The 14427-nt window shown below is 36.5% G+C and overlaps 2 protein-coding genes across 5 annotated transcripts in view; one reads left to right on the forward strand and one right to left on the reverse strand.

The window, feature by feature from the left end:
• LOC107756914 (CUB domain-containing protein 1-like) overlaps window positions 1–8217 on the forward strand; it is a 10077-nt gene extending 1860 nt beyond the window's left edge. For 3 of the 4 annotated variants that reach the window (XM_016574243.1, XM_016574242.1, XM_016574244.1), the window contains exons 3-9: window positions 724–1050; window positions 1139–1501; window positions 4253–4450; window positions 5304–5681; window positions 5796–6149; window positions 6256–6337; window positions 7502–8215. In XM_016574243.1, coding sequence (XP_016429729.1) covers window positions 726–1050; window positions 1139–1501; window positions 4253–4450; window positions 5304–5681; window positions 5796–6149; window positions 6256–6337; window positions 7502–7910 — 2109 coding nt within the window. In that variant the 5' untranslated portion in view covers window positions 724–725 and the 3' untranslated portion in view covers window positions 7911–8215. Of the gene's footprint in view, window positions 1–723; window positions 1051–1138; window positions 1502–4252; window positions 4451–5303; window positions 5682–5795; window positions 6150–6255; window positions 6338–7501 lie in introns of all 4 variants that reach the window. The other variant, XM_016574241.1, reaches the window with a different exon arrangement.
• A 1469-nt stretch (window positions 8218–9686) lies between these two features.
• Window positions 9687–12575, reverse strand: LOC107756909 (tetranectin-like). The gene is made up of 3 exons (XM_016574236.1): window positions 12479–12575; window positions 12143–12238; window positions 9687–10247 (listed from the first exon to the last, which is right to left on the reverse strand). The coding sequence occupies exons 1-3, from the start codon at window positions 12573–12575 to the stop codon at window positions 9847–9849; spliced, it is 594 nt and encodes a 197-aa protein (XP_016429722.1). The 3' UTR covers window positions 9687–9846.
• Window positions 12576–14427: the final 1852 nt, after the last annotated feature.

Below are 14427 nucleotides of genomic sequence, written 5' to 3' on the forward strand. Positions count from 1 at the left end.
CCAAGTTATTGTACTAAATTGTAGTTGGATTATTTTAATTAATTTAAATAAATTTTTTTGTATTTTTATTTCATGTTACTAAATTTCCACTTTAACCACTTTTTGAGCAACAACCTGAAAATGTAATATCCAACTTAAATAGCCATAAATCTCGAACACGTTGGAACACAGATGGTGTCTTTTCAAAGAAGACACTTGGAATATTATTGCTGAAGTAAAAAAAAAAAATTGTTACAAAAAAATACACAAAAATAGTATTTTCAAATTTTATATTAAATATATATATCTTCCAAAACAAATTGAACTCAAACTGAGGAATTAAAAAAATGTATGTGAGGTTGATATTAAAAAAACAAAAAAATTTCAGTAAGATTTTTTTCGGCGCAGTACCAAACATTTCAACTAGAAACCAATTTCCTTTAATTTCCAGTGCTATCATTTTTTTTATTTTAATTTTTTTTGGTTTACATAGCAAGTGCCAGTACCTTTACCAAGTTCCATACCATTCCGGCAAAGTAAAAGTAAAAAAAAAAAAGACTTCAGTCAAAAATGACTAAAGAGCACCAGAGGGTTTTAAAAGCTTCATTTTACAACCAATGCACGCTTTTACATTATTCTCCATCTTAAATTACTAAAAAATGATGATAGCTTGCAGGTGTGTACTTGTTGTCAGCTTAATATATCTACTGTATTCTTTCTTTGACGTGCACGTTTGCTCCACAGTGATGTATAACATCGAACCCAAAGAATACAATGCTTTTCAAAAGTTCAATCGCACCTTCATCTGGAATCTGAAGCCGCCAGCTACAAAGAGCTTACATCTGAATTTCAGTAGTACTGGTTTACTGCAGATTCAGCCCACAGACAGCTGCCCAGACAAACACGTTTACATGCTCGCAGTGGAGAATGTCAGCGTTGGAAGGTTTTGTCCGAATGGAACTATTAGACAAGTCGATGTGCGTAATGCTGGAAAACTGTCTTTGGAAGTGTCTGGAGGTCGAGCTCTGGACAAGAAGGTTATCGGTGTGTCACTGGGACGTCTCATTAACTGTAAGTACAATGGTAAACTTAGATATTTAAGCACAAATTGTCTAAACAAAGTCGGCATATATGTGAAAAGTTGTACTTTATTTTACAGCACTGGCTAATTTCCATGTTGTTCTCCCAGAGAAGAGTTCAACCCAGGACTTCTTTACCCCAATCGCTTTTCCTGAAAATGCAGAGACCATGTGGTATTTTACCGTTCCCCACGCGTACTACACTGATGTGCGCATTCTGAGCTACACTGTCCCAACATGCCTCCAACCTGAAAACATCCCTACAATGAAGTACACTTGGCAGGGCAAAGAGCCTCTGGTGAAACTGATGAATGTAAGCCAGCCATCGGTGGAGCCTGGAAACTTTAACCTCGCCATAAAGAACTGCAACATATCTGGGCCACAGCCTCCATCGCAAGGCCTAATGGTGCACTTCCAGATCTCTGCCATCAAGAGAAGCAAGGGTAGGTAACACAAATAATTTCTTTTCATAATTAGAATTGTGTATGCCTATTTATGTATATTTTTATAGTAATCATATTGGGTCATTCCGTGTCAACTCAACCAGAGGCCTCTGGCTAAGATTGTTTGTTTGTTTGTTTGGTTGGTGGAGAAAGAAACTACTGTACATAAATGAAGATGAGAAGCAAAAATACTAAACACTATGGAATGGATGCATATTTACTGAGTAATCCACTATTTTAAAAAAGAGGTCAAAGTGACAGTTTTCATGTTAGACCTGGAGCTACGGGGGAGGAAAATTTATGAAAAAGAAATGGCAGCATTATTATTTCATTTTTACACAAATTGGTAAGTCTAATAGTAAAAATCAGTTCACTTCTGCAATCCTTGTTGCATTATATGCCAATGGTCAAAAAGCACTTTTCATATTTCATTCCAAAGTTTGCATGCCTGTAACTCAAGAAATATTACATATATCTCAATATCCTTTTAGATTTTTTTTCTTAACAGACATTTATTTTGGTATCTTTATTTTTAAGGCGTTATATGATTCAGTTCCAGAGATATTAGCTCTCAATGTGGCTCCATACCCATCTGAGTGCCAAAGATATTCTTTTTTGCAAAGTTTGTGTGCCTGTAACTCAAGAAGTATTAAATATATCTCAATATCCTTTTAGATCCTTGTCTTAACAAACTGTATTTTTGATATTGTACTTGATTTTTAAGGAACTATATGGTATATCAGGGCTCTCAGTATGGCTCCATGTGCACATTTTTGAATTTTACTCCTTGTCAATGGTCGAAAACCTTATTTTCATTCATGTAGTTTATATAGTGTAGCCACCAGTGTGTTACTCTGGGTTTAGAAGAGTGACTCTCAAAGATTTTTTTAGAATCTAAGATTTGTTGCATTTGTATGCGATTGTTTTCTTGACACATTTTTATTATTATTGATTGATAGCTTTATCATTATTGATTCACTTTGGTTACACAAGGCCTAACTTGGATTGAGCCATCTGTTGTGTCATTATGGAAAACCCAAGCAGTTCCAGGCCATGACTCATGAATACAGGATATGAGAAGAGAGCTTTCTTTCTTTTCAGTGGATTTTGAAGAGCCTCGGGTCTCACAGGAGTTGCTTCTTAAGCTACTTTAGTCAACCTTGCTTTTTCACATGTTTGATTAGGGTGGGGAAGGATGAAATATAGAGCAGCAGTCATTGATTCAGTGTTGAATCAACACTGATTTCAGACAGTGTTTCAACATCGAGCAGACAATCATGACAAACATTAAATTATTGATTATATTTTAAATGCAGTAGGGATTTTTGCTTTTAATTTCATCCCTTGTTTAAATATTTTTATCATGTCAGAGTAACATGTTAAAGTTACAATTATAGCAAGTGTCACATTAAATTAATGCTGATTTTTTTAAAGCTGTTTATATGACCTTACATGCGGTCAACTTATTGGACGTAATTTGTGTAAAATCAAGCAATTCATCCAGAAGAAAGTTTTTCAAATGTGTTGAGTGTGTCAAAAAACAAATTTGAAAAAGTAACTCTGGAATTGTGGTTCAAATTGCTCATTACTTCCAAAAAGTCATCAGTTTGCAAAATACACGACTTGATGTGTTACCCTCAAAACTGATTGTTTACATGAACACCAGAAAACCGCTTATTGTGCGAAAGCTGTTTACCGCACAAAAGCGGTGTTTTACATGCACTGTGTTTAGTGCTGGGCGGTATGACCAAAAATTTATATCACGGTATTTTTCACAATTATACCGGTTTCACGGTACATGACGGTATTTTTTTTCCATGCATGACCGGGTGTTTACCATATTTTCTACTGATTGAGAGAGGAAATACTGCAGTATATTGACTTAGAATGCCCTATTTTACTGTCACGATGAGTGAATATTAGTGAAAAGGGACCCCTTTCAAACAGTGTCGCGTTCCGAACGTTGTTTAAGCGACATACTTGCGGTATTGCGGTATTTAAAAAATTCATATCATAACAAAAATAAACACCGGTCTTCGGTAGGAACCGGTATACCGACCAGCACTAGCTGTGTTAGCAGCATATTCTTTATTTATAACAAAAGTATAGATGCGGTGCCATAACTTTAGTCCTTTAATGCACATGAACACTCTTCAGAAACCTGTAAGAACACCGCTTATGCATTTACACAACCAGCTCTATAGCAGAAATCCAGGTGTGTTAAACGGCTTACTCTTTAATTCCTTAAATGGCGTAATGAAAGTTCTGTTTACATAATGATTCAGAATACTGTGTTCTGTGAATAAACCGCTTTCTTGTGCACGGAAACATCGTCTGCAGGCTCTACAGTAAGCTAATCAAAAAAAATTTAGTGATCAACCAATAAATTGGACATTCTTTTTTTGTTGAAACTTTTCAAAACGTTTCAAATTTGACAGCTTTGTCAATTGATAGCAAACCATTTCTTTTTCCTTCTAATTCTTTCGAAAATGTTTTCTATTCAGCAGGTTTTATTGTGCTTTTTTTCTATCATTAAATTTGGCCATACTCTATATATCAGGATTAAATCACCAATCAGCCACCCTGCCTTCTAAGTGTCAGCCATTGGCCACTGAAAAACCCTCATTGGTCAACAACTAGTAAATTAAATCAATTATTCATGTCTGTGTAATTGATTAGCCCGTTTATTAAGTGGATGGACAGATAATGTTTCATATAATGTTTTTTTTTTACCACTTTCCACTGTTGCAGGGCAATGTGAAGGGGATCTGCCTGAGAAGCAAGTACTACAGATACGTGTAAATAAAAAGGATCCCAAGTCAACCTGCGTGTTGAAACTGGATTCGCTTATAATGGACACAGTCACCGTAGCTTCAGGGAACCATTTTGTCCTGAACTCCTTTGACTGTAACAAGGATGAAATAGAGTTGACTGTCAACCAGACCATAGGTACTCAACTGTGTGATATAATGCATTAAATTTTTGAGCTTTGTTTTTTCACACTGTAAAATACTCTTGTATCTCCCAGTCACCATTAGAACAGAATAATCACCAGCTGAATCTATATTTAACATAACTTAAATTATTATTATTATTTTTGGTGAGAAATAAATAGCTTGTTTTTGGGTAGAAGTCCAAGATGGGGAGGATACAAACTGATGGGTTCATTCTACTCTGAATTACCAATAGAATCAGAGGGAAATATAAATGTGTCTAGACCCAAAGGTCTAAGAATAATGAATTTTGAACAGATGGTGGTGCTAAAGAGTTTGACGTACAGAAACTAAAAATGGTATAGGTACTTTTTAGACCCTCCCCAATCAGTGTGCCAAATTTCACAACTTTCTTTTAACCAACAGTTGCACAAGAAGAAGAAAAAAACGAATGAATATAACCGGGTTAAGGCCTGTTCAAACCAGGACAATAACTATACAACTAAGTTTTAGTAATCATTCTAATTCTATGAGAATAGGGAAAACTAATGATGACAACACAGGGGAATGATATTGTTGGAATCTCTTTTGATATGAATTTTCTAGCTGATAAAACAATACAAAATATTGACAGCCAATCAGAACCCACCCAACTTTTTAAAATGCAGAATCCAGCATTTGACAGATGGCAAAATAGTAGCGCACTCTTAGAATAAACAAAACCTCATTGTCTACCAGTGTGAACACATTATATAGTTGTCCTTCTAGTTATCACTCTTGGTGTCAACAGTCCTGTACACTCCTTCTTGGCTCCTAATAATGAAATATTCCTCTATTCAGCAAACTACTTTGTTTTTTTTAATCAACAGAATGTAAAGAATGGAGAGACTGTGCCTCCACTCCATTCCCTCTAACTTTCAACTACGAGCAGCAGTGTATCCCAGGAGTTTTGAAGACGATCATCTGGCACCTTCATGGCCCTCAGAACAGTGCGGTGAAGCTTCAGTCTCCTGCGGGAGATCTGCGTTACTGTCCGCCTGAAGACAAATGCAACAGCATCATCCTGCTAAATGTGTCCCATGTTAACTCCGGCATCACTCTTGGGCAGTTTTGTCCAAAGGGAACCATTCAGAAAATCCAAATCCGTGAATCCAAGATTGCAATAACTGCCTCCGTTATGAGTTTCAATGACCGGAATTTGGCAACTAAACCCTTCTTAACCTATTCATTTACACAGGACATATCAGGTAAATGCTTTCATTATAAATCCATAAACTGGTAGTGTACCTGCTCAGATATGTTCAGTGCAAGTGGCTTGATATCAAAAATCAGTTTTTGAGTCTTTACTGTTCCTCATACAGAGCACTATATATTCACTGTTGCACCAAAAATGGATAACCCTACCATGTTGGCGACCCCAGCCTGGCCGTCTGGCATGAAAGCGTCTAGCACTGTGTCCTGGATTGTTAACCTGGAGCCTCAGTTTAAGAGCAATCTAAAGTTCAGAAATGTCAGCCAGCCCAAGTGTAAGGAGGTGCACACAAACATTGCAGTGCAGACCATTCGCTCTCAAACGACGCTGTACAGCACTAAAAAAGATGAGAAGATTAAGGATCTCCTGGTTCCAGAAAGTTTTTACCTGAACGTGACTAACTGCAAGTCACCGACAGGAGCCTTCCGGGCGATGATGGAGATCACACTGCAAAACAGCACAAGTGAGACAGCCTTAACTGGCAGCTTACTTTCTTCTGTCCACTAGAATTTTCATGTAATGTAGGAAAAAAAACTTGAATGATGATATGAAATTTGTCATGTTTTCAGACAAGCTTTTGGGCATCATCCTGAGTATTGTGGGAGTTGTGTTGGTGATCGTAACAGCTGTGGGGATCTGTTTTTTTCTCAGGTGAGAACATGTTTTAAATAGAACTGCAAGCAACAATTACTGAACAGGGGTTCACATTAAGGCCTTTAGGTGCATGCATAAATATTGTATGTTATTTACCGTAATAAGCCTGTAACTGCCTAAATCTTTTCAGGTAATTTTCCATGTAAATACACAATTTTTCAGCTGTACGACTGCTATAGCACCAACTATTGCCTGATTCTCATAAGCATTTGTTTATGATCTTATGTCGTTGCTACTGTTAAGGTCTGAGGTTTCGTTTTGGAATTATAGCTTTTGTGTGTACTATAAAATATGACCCTGCTATAGCCAACCAAATATTAGTGTTTTTTTTTTTGCTAATTATTGATCTAAGGTGTCCAGAGATTTATACTCCACTTGCTTTAAGTTTGAGCAAAACACTTAGGACTAGTTCGCGAAATGAAGTTTTTAAAATCTCAGATATTTAACAAAGAGTTTGATTGACAGCAGTGGATTTTGAGGCAGATTTGTTCAGAATGAGGAGATTGACATGATTTGAATAAACTGTGTAAAGTATTTGTAAAATATTGCATGATATACCATCATTTACACATATGTAAAATGTGACCGCGCCCCCCTGGTGGCTGATTTCTTTTAAATTTCTCACAGACTTTTGGAGCCATGAGTCAAACAGGCCCACTGAGTTTCATTCCAATTGGCCTCTGTTAATAGCTGTCTAGTAGCTGCTGAATGTTGATTGACTGATGGCAGGCATGTTTTTAACTTTATCTCAATGTCCTCATAAGCAATGATAGCACCTTGGACAAAGACACTGCATGCCAATTTTCAAGACAATCGGACCAACAGTTGCGTAGTTAGAGACCATTTCATTATTTTTTTCTTGTTATAGTGTCACCAAGTGCCCAAGCACTTTTCATGTAACCTCATATTGAGCTCATGCACATGTTTACCAAATTTGGTGAAAATATCCATTCAAGAGTTATAACCATTTTAGTAAAAGTACAAACATTTTGGCATGAAGTTGCAGTAAAAGTAAATTTTTTTTTTTGAGAACTATTGATATTCAGTCTCGAATCTTTCTACACTGGTTTGTTTCCAATCAGGAACTGGGCTTCACACTTGAACCCCTTTCGAGTATTGTATCGAAATAGATTTTTAACAAAACGTCTTAATATTACACAGGAAAAAGAAGAGGAATAAGGCTCCCCCAGTGTCCGTCTACAATCCCAGTGAGCATGCTTTCCTTCCAGGCCTGCATGGCATCCCCAAAGCACAGGAGGAGGAGGATCCTCACACTTACGTGTGCATAGATGAAACTCTAATATATAGCCATCTGCTTAAAGATGATGCTGAAAAAGAAGAATATAAAGAAGCCACTGCAGATGAGAGTGATCTCAAGCTGGATTATTCACCTCTGAATAACCTAGCTTTACCTGAGAGACCAGTCAGAAAAAGTGAAAACCTTGTCACTAAAAGCAACGCCTTGATTGACAATGAGCTCTATGGTTATGTTCAGGGACAATCAACTGCATCTGACACACCAAAGACTTCCGAAGAGGAGGGGAACTATGAAACCAGACTGTGTGTGTGAGGGGAAAAAGTCCTGATGAAATAGAATTTACTACTGTAAACTACAGTTTATTTTTGATTGTCCATCTAATTTGTTTTTATATTTAGTAATTTTACGTGTGAGCAGGCTGCTTGTTTTAAAGATTGTATGTAATTTTTGACATTAAAACACATGTTTATTTATTTACAGCTTAAAAAGTTAAGAGATGTATTCTCTAGAAAACGATGGAAATATTATTGAAAACGGTTTGTGATTAGGCCGTGACCCAGGGGTTTTGTTGCAGACCTTAGAAAATTGTTTGTGATCGCAAAATCTTTTAATAGGCCAATGGCTTCTGTATAGAAACCATCACAGAAATTGGAATGGTTTCCACTACAAATACCGTCACAAACATTACAAACCATCAACTTTTAACCATTAAAACCATAAAAAAATGGTTTCCAGTAGTGTGTTTTGGGGACATATTCCATTAGAATAAACAAGCTGCCAATAGAAGGTGACCAATTACCAGTAGAGATCAACAGGGACCATTACAGTTTCCATTAAAACCAGTACAATTCCCATTATAACTAGTAAAACCATTACAAATTCTGTGATGGTTTCTATATTGGTTTTTTTTCAGCACGGTCCGCACTCCACATCAAAGACCACATCTCTTCTGGGAGTTTGGTGAGTGGGTATGAAAAACCGTGAAAAGTGCGGACTGGTTTATGGCAGCAACAGCACATGTACCGCTATCCATCTTAATTACGAAAGTATTATATTTAGCCTACCAATGAGTTCCACTCACTTACCTGTAGGGGGTCTCAAAAGTCGCAAAATACAAGAAACTACATGCATCCAAAAGTACTGACTGGGTGCTATATTTCAATTTGAACTTACTTTGCTACAGTTAGCAAATACGTTCTACATATGGGTAGCATAGATGTGTGTAGGTATATGCCTTATTGGCAGCTGTTTTTATGGGCTGACCATATCGTCCGCCATTTTGGAACGGTCAAAGCCAGACCATGAACACTCGAACTGTAATCATATACAGCTATGAATATTTATATCTGCAATAGACTAGATGATTTTGTTAAACTAACATAATACAACAAGACAGAGCTTTTAGTTTACACAACATTAACATGTTACCATAGTTTACAAACCTGAAATATTGAGGATAAATACTAAAAACACAAACCAACACATTCTCATCTGTAAAAGTCCCCCCTCCCCATCCCCCTTGAAAAATATTTTTTAGAAGAAAAAAAATCGGACAACGTGACACATTGACCTATCCAAGATGGCGGATGTGGTATCTATACATATCTATGATTGGTAGTATTAATGAAATTCGGATGCACTACATCCACTTACTATTATGTTGCTTATTAGCATCAGGTCGCTTCGCTGTCATTCACAAATCCTCTCCCGTGGCCTTATGGGATAGTAAAATGTCCATTGAATGCACACTTAAGAATCTCAATGAAAGTAGGTCATCCAGATACTTAACGCCTAATGTTTTTCGAATACTACTATGAATTCGGACTTGCTATTTTTTGGGGGGGATGTACTGTTTTTTGCATACTATATAGTAGGGAAGTCTTTTTTTTGGGATGCAACAAATATGTAAGTTTCGCCACTAGACCGCGCTTATTCAAAACAACAAGCCAGCTTGATGACGCTGTGACAGAGTGTTGAATCATGGGATATGTTGTGTTCACCATATGCACCATTGACATGCGACGCAATGACACGGACCATTTCACTGGTTTAAACTGCATATTTCTCTGGATTTAAATGTTGGAAATATTTGTGATAATGTAAGTACACAAGTCAACAAAATATATAACATTGCTCTAGTGGTTTTTAGATATTTCAAAGCAAAAATCTTACATATTGTACCTTCAACTGAAATTTTTGCTACACATTCTACTGAAAATGTCTAATCCATCTTTCTATAGCATGTGGCTTAGACGATGTTGAACTGGCAGACAGATGCCTTTTCTCCACGGCAGTCCTCGTCGAACCACTTCCCGTTGGCCGTGCTGGACAGGATGGCACAGTTCTGGCCGCGGCCTCCATCGGGCTGATGGGTGATCTCTGATTCCCAGTTCTTGAAGCGTATCGGTGAGCCCGTCTGGTCGGTCCACTCGCCCTCCTTTAGTATGTCATTCACACCCAACCAGATGTGCCCTTCTGGCCCGATGGTCTGCCGCACATAATCGTACAGCTGGTCGTTCTCGTCGCCAGAAAGAGGGCTGCTGAGCGTTCCTCCTTTAGCAATGCAGTCATCGTTAGCGGCGTGAAAGCTCTTCTTCGTCGTGTCCTCGAGAAAACACTTGCCTGGGATCTTAATGCCCTTTAAGCAAACTGAAGAGGGAAGGAAAGTAAGAAGTTTAGGATGTGTGCTTCCAGGTCATTACCCTGAACAGCTCAGATGGACACGCTCTTTATGTTATGAGCTGTGACTAACACACAACAGACGCTGAATTCCACACACCTCATATCTCAGAGAGAAGAGAGAATGTTTTCCTGGAGCAAGTACATCAACAACTAAATCTTGTGCAGGGATCACCCTTGTGAAAAAGAAGTGCACGCGATGTGCATTTGTAGTGTACTTCAAATCTTAACAGTATTTATTTATTTTATTTTTACTTTAGGATCATGAAATATTAAAGGGATAGTTCACCCAAAGATGAATATTCTGTCATTAATTACTCACCCTCATGTCGTTCTAAACCCGTAAGACCTTCGTTCATCTTCGGAACACAAATTAAGATATTTTCGATTAAATCTGACAGCTCTCTGATGCTCCAATAGACAGCAAGGGAACTACCACGATCAAGGTCCAGAAACGTAGCAAGGAGATCGGTAAAATAATCCATGTGACATCAGGGATTCAACCATAATTTTACGAAGCTACGAGAATACTTTATTCAACAATTCGTCTCCTCTGCATCACCCTGTAGTGCCATTTTGGAGAGTATCCACTGAACGTAAATTGCATATGCTGTTTTGTGTTAGCTGCGCCATGCGGATACGCTGTTTACGCTTTGATTTGAACAAAAACAACGTATCCGCGTGGCGCAGCTGACACAAAACAGCGCAATTTACTCTCCAAAATGGCGCTAGGGTGACGCGGAGGAGACTTGTTGTTGAATTGTTGAATAAAGTCGTTATTTTTTTCCTTTTGTGCACAAAAAGTATTCTCGTAGCTTTGTAAAATTACGGTTGAACCCCTGATGTCACATGGAATATTTTACTGATGTCCTTGCTATGTTTCTGGACCTTGATCGTGGTAGTTCCCTTGCCGTCTATGGGAGGGTCAGAGAGCTGCCAGAATGCATCAAAAATATCTTAAATTGTGTTCCGAAGATGAACGAAGGTCTTACGGGTTTGGAACAACATGAGGGTGAGTAATTAATGACAGAATTTTCATTTTTGGGTGAACTAACCCTTTAATAAAACAAAAGGCCACTTAAGTGACTTAAAGAGAGACACTTTCATGACTGTTTCTTAACACACATGTATACTTTTAATATTTAAATGAACAGATTTCAAGTACAAAAATGAACGTATTTACTTAAAGGGCAAAAATAATATAAATAGTAAACGATAAACTTTAAGCTTGCTTAAAGAAATCTATACTTGCAATATAAAAACTAGTAATTTACTGAGAGTATACTTCAAAGTTTGCAGTAACAGTCACCCTAACCTGTAAGTTCTCTTGTAGTATAGTTTTCAGTATAGTTGCAATACATAGGAAAACATGAGATGTAAACTAGTTCTCAAAAAGTGAGCCAATTTAGTCCCAAGAACTATTGAAATAGTACTTACAAGTATACTATTACTCTGATTTTAGTATACTTACTACCTAAATTATACTTTGAAAATATACTTGAGCTTAACTTAAAGTAAACTTCTTGTTGTGTATCTGGGTGTCAATCATTTAACCGAAGTAAAACTGAAAATACGCCGCTGGAAAATGTCGTAACTACACCAATGAACCACTACACCATGAACTTTTTTACAATATACCACAAATATTTAATTGGAGTTGATGTTTCACTAGTAAGTTAAAGGACTTGATTTAAAGTTCAAGGACACACTTGACTTCCAAGATTTTGATGTGTTTATTGTTATTACTAAAAAGACGAAATTTTTTTTTTAAATGAGTAAAAAATAATTCAAAATTGAGTATGTGTAACTTATGACTGTTAGTGTACATATTTCAATGTCTTTACAGATGCAGCTTTACTCAGTACCTGTTTGTAAAGCTTGTTGTTCCTTGAGCAGATTCAGATCCTGTGCAATCTGCTCAATCTGTTTCTTCAGCTCCTGGATAGCAGCACTGTTCGACTCTTCATTACCAGCAAACAAGCACAGCATTATATATTATACTTAAACAAGGTCAATTCAAATTCACAATATATTTTTAATTGAGAATGGATTAAAAACTCTAAAAATAGAAGAATGAGCTAATTTTGTAAAATCGAATTAATGCAAACTGCCAATTGCATAAAAACAAACAACAATGTGGGTATAGAAATGGTTTATGCTGTACAGAAATGTTGTAGCTAGACAAATGATTTCACTTTTACCTTTTTTGCCATTCTTTCTCTTTGTGGAGCTCTGCTCCGGGCTGCAGCGCACCAGACAAATCACACAGAAAAGAAACTGCACAGCTCTGAAATCCATCTTCCTCGCTGAACGTGAAGCTAGAAGCGTTTGAGACTGGAAGCACTCTGATGTGTTGAGCTGAAGTGAACCTGCCCATCATGAGCTGTGTAACAGATGATTCTCATTTACCAGCGTCTTCAACACAGCTACAAGCCTTTCTTCTGGGCTACATTACTGCAGTTATTTTACAGTATTATTATTAGTAGTAAGTATTAGTTATTATTATGTAGTATTACCTTGTTTTGCATTGCATAATTACAAATCAGTGTATCAGTGGCTTCTTATTACAGTTATTAATTACCAGTATGTATTATTATCGTTTTATTCTTTGCACTGTTGTGCAGTTTTTTTTTGTATTACATCAGTGCTATAACCTCAGTATCTGAACTGGGTGGAGTGTGTGTATCTGTCCGTTCTCTACACTCACAGACACTTGGCAAGCCTAGAATAATAAATGAAAAACATGGGTGTTAACTAGAAGCACATGCAGCAGTTAGATATGACATGAACTTTGTTCTCTCTTCATATAAGTATCTTTCATAAATGTCAGCTTGAGGTAGAGAGAGTTACATTTGCACTACCAGTCAAAAGTTGAATTAAGAGCCAAGGCAGTAATACAGTAAAAACAAACAGCAATATTGTGAAATATTATTGCAATTTAAAATAACTCTTTTCTATGTGAATATATTGTAAAATGTATTTTATTGCGGTGATCAAAGCTGAATTTTCAGCATCATTACTCCAGGTTTGAAATGTTGTCAGAAAAGATATAGTAAATTACAATTTTAATTTTAAAATATATTCAGATAGAAAACAGGTATTTTAAATTGTAATAATATTTCACAATATTACTGTGTTTGAAGTCAAATATATGCAGTCTTGGTGAGCAGAAAGACTTAAAAAATGATTCCAAACTTTTGACCAGTAATGTGTATCTGGGCAACAAGTATAGATTTTTTTTTTTCTATCCTAAAAACAATTTGATTGTGTTTTATAATCGTTTTAATTTTGCTGAAAGCCTATAATAGGTTGTTTTAATGACAGGCTCCCACTGTGACAACATCCCCTGCATCGCTCTGAATATTTCTTCCTGGAAATAATGCTGGAACAATGTTCAATGTACTTTTCTACTTGAATGTGTGCGCTTACAGACTGACTTTATATCGATTTGAAGGCATAGTTCAGCCAAAAATGAAAATTTTGTCATCATTTACTCGAGTTGTTCCAAATCTGTATGAGTTTCTTTCTTCTGTTGGACACAGAAGATATTTTAAAAAATGTTGGTAACCAAACAGATTTTATATTTGTTACATACCCCATAGCATGTAAAAAAAGCGTCTGATTTCGCTTCCCTTGATGACGTGGCAAAGGGATCTCATTATAATATTACCGCCCCTTAATCTGTCAGTTTCCACCGTCTCCTTTAAAGCAAAAAATAATGAGAAATAGAGCAAGATTTTTTAAATATATATTTAAATTTTTGCTTTGAAAAGTATCAATAAAAGTAAGAAACATAAATTGTCATAATTTATACATATACAAAACTGTTAGACACATTATTAGTCACCGTTCATTGTTAACAAAGAACAAACTAAACCTCTGAAATAACTTGACAACTGATTGCTGTCCAGCTAATTACTATGTCTTGTTATGAGACCAGTTTAAAGAAGAGCTCACCCAAAAATGACAATTGCTTCTCAAGACATTAATTACACAAGCTTCAGTTTGGATCCAACCCTTAAAAGATCTGAGATGACCAAACACCTGAGAAGAGATGATGCCAACCCTGAAACAACATACAGAACTACCACATTTTGCTATAAGTTTGATAGTAACATATATTGATTGCTGTTTATAGTGATTATCGTCT

The sequence above is a fragment of the Sinocyclocheilus rhinocerous genome, unplaced genomic scaffold, assembly GCF_001515625.1.
Source record: "Sinocyclocheilus rhinocerous isolate Xijiao unplaced genomic scaffold, SAMN03320098_v1.1 scaffold1585, whole genome shotgun sequence".
Lineage (NCBI taxonomy): Eukaryota > Metazoa > Chordata > Actinopteri > Cypriniformes > Cyprinidae > Sinocyclocheilus > Sinocyclocheilus rhinocerous.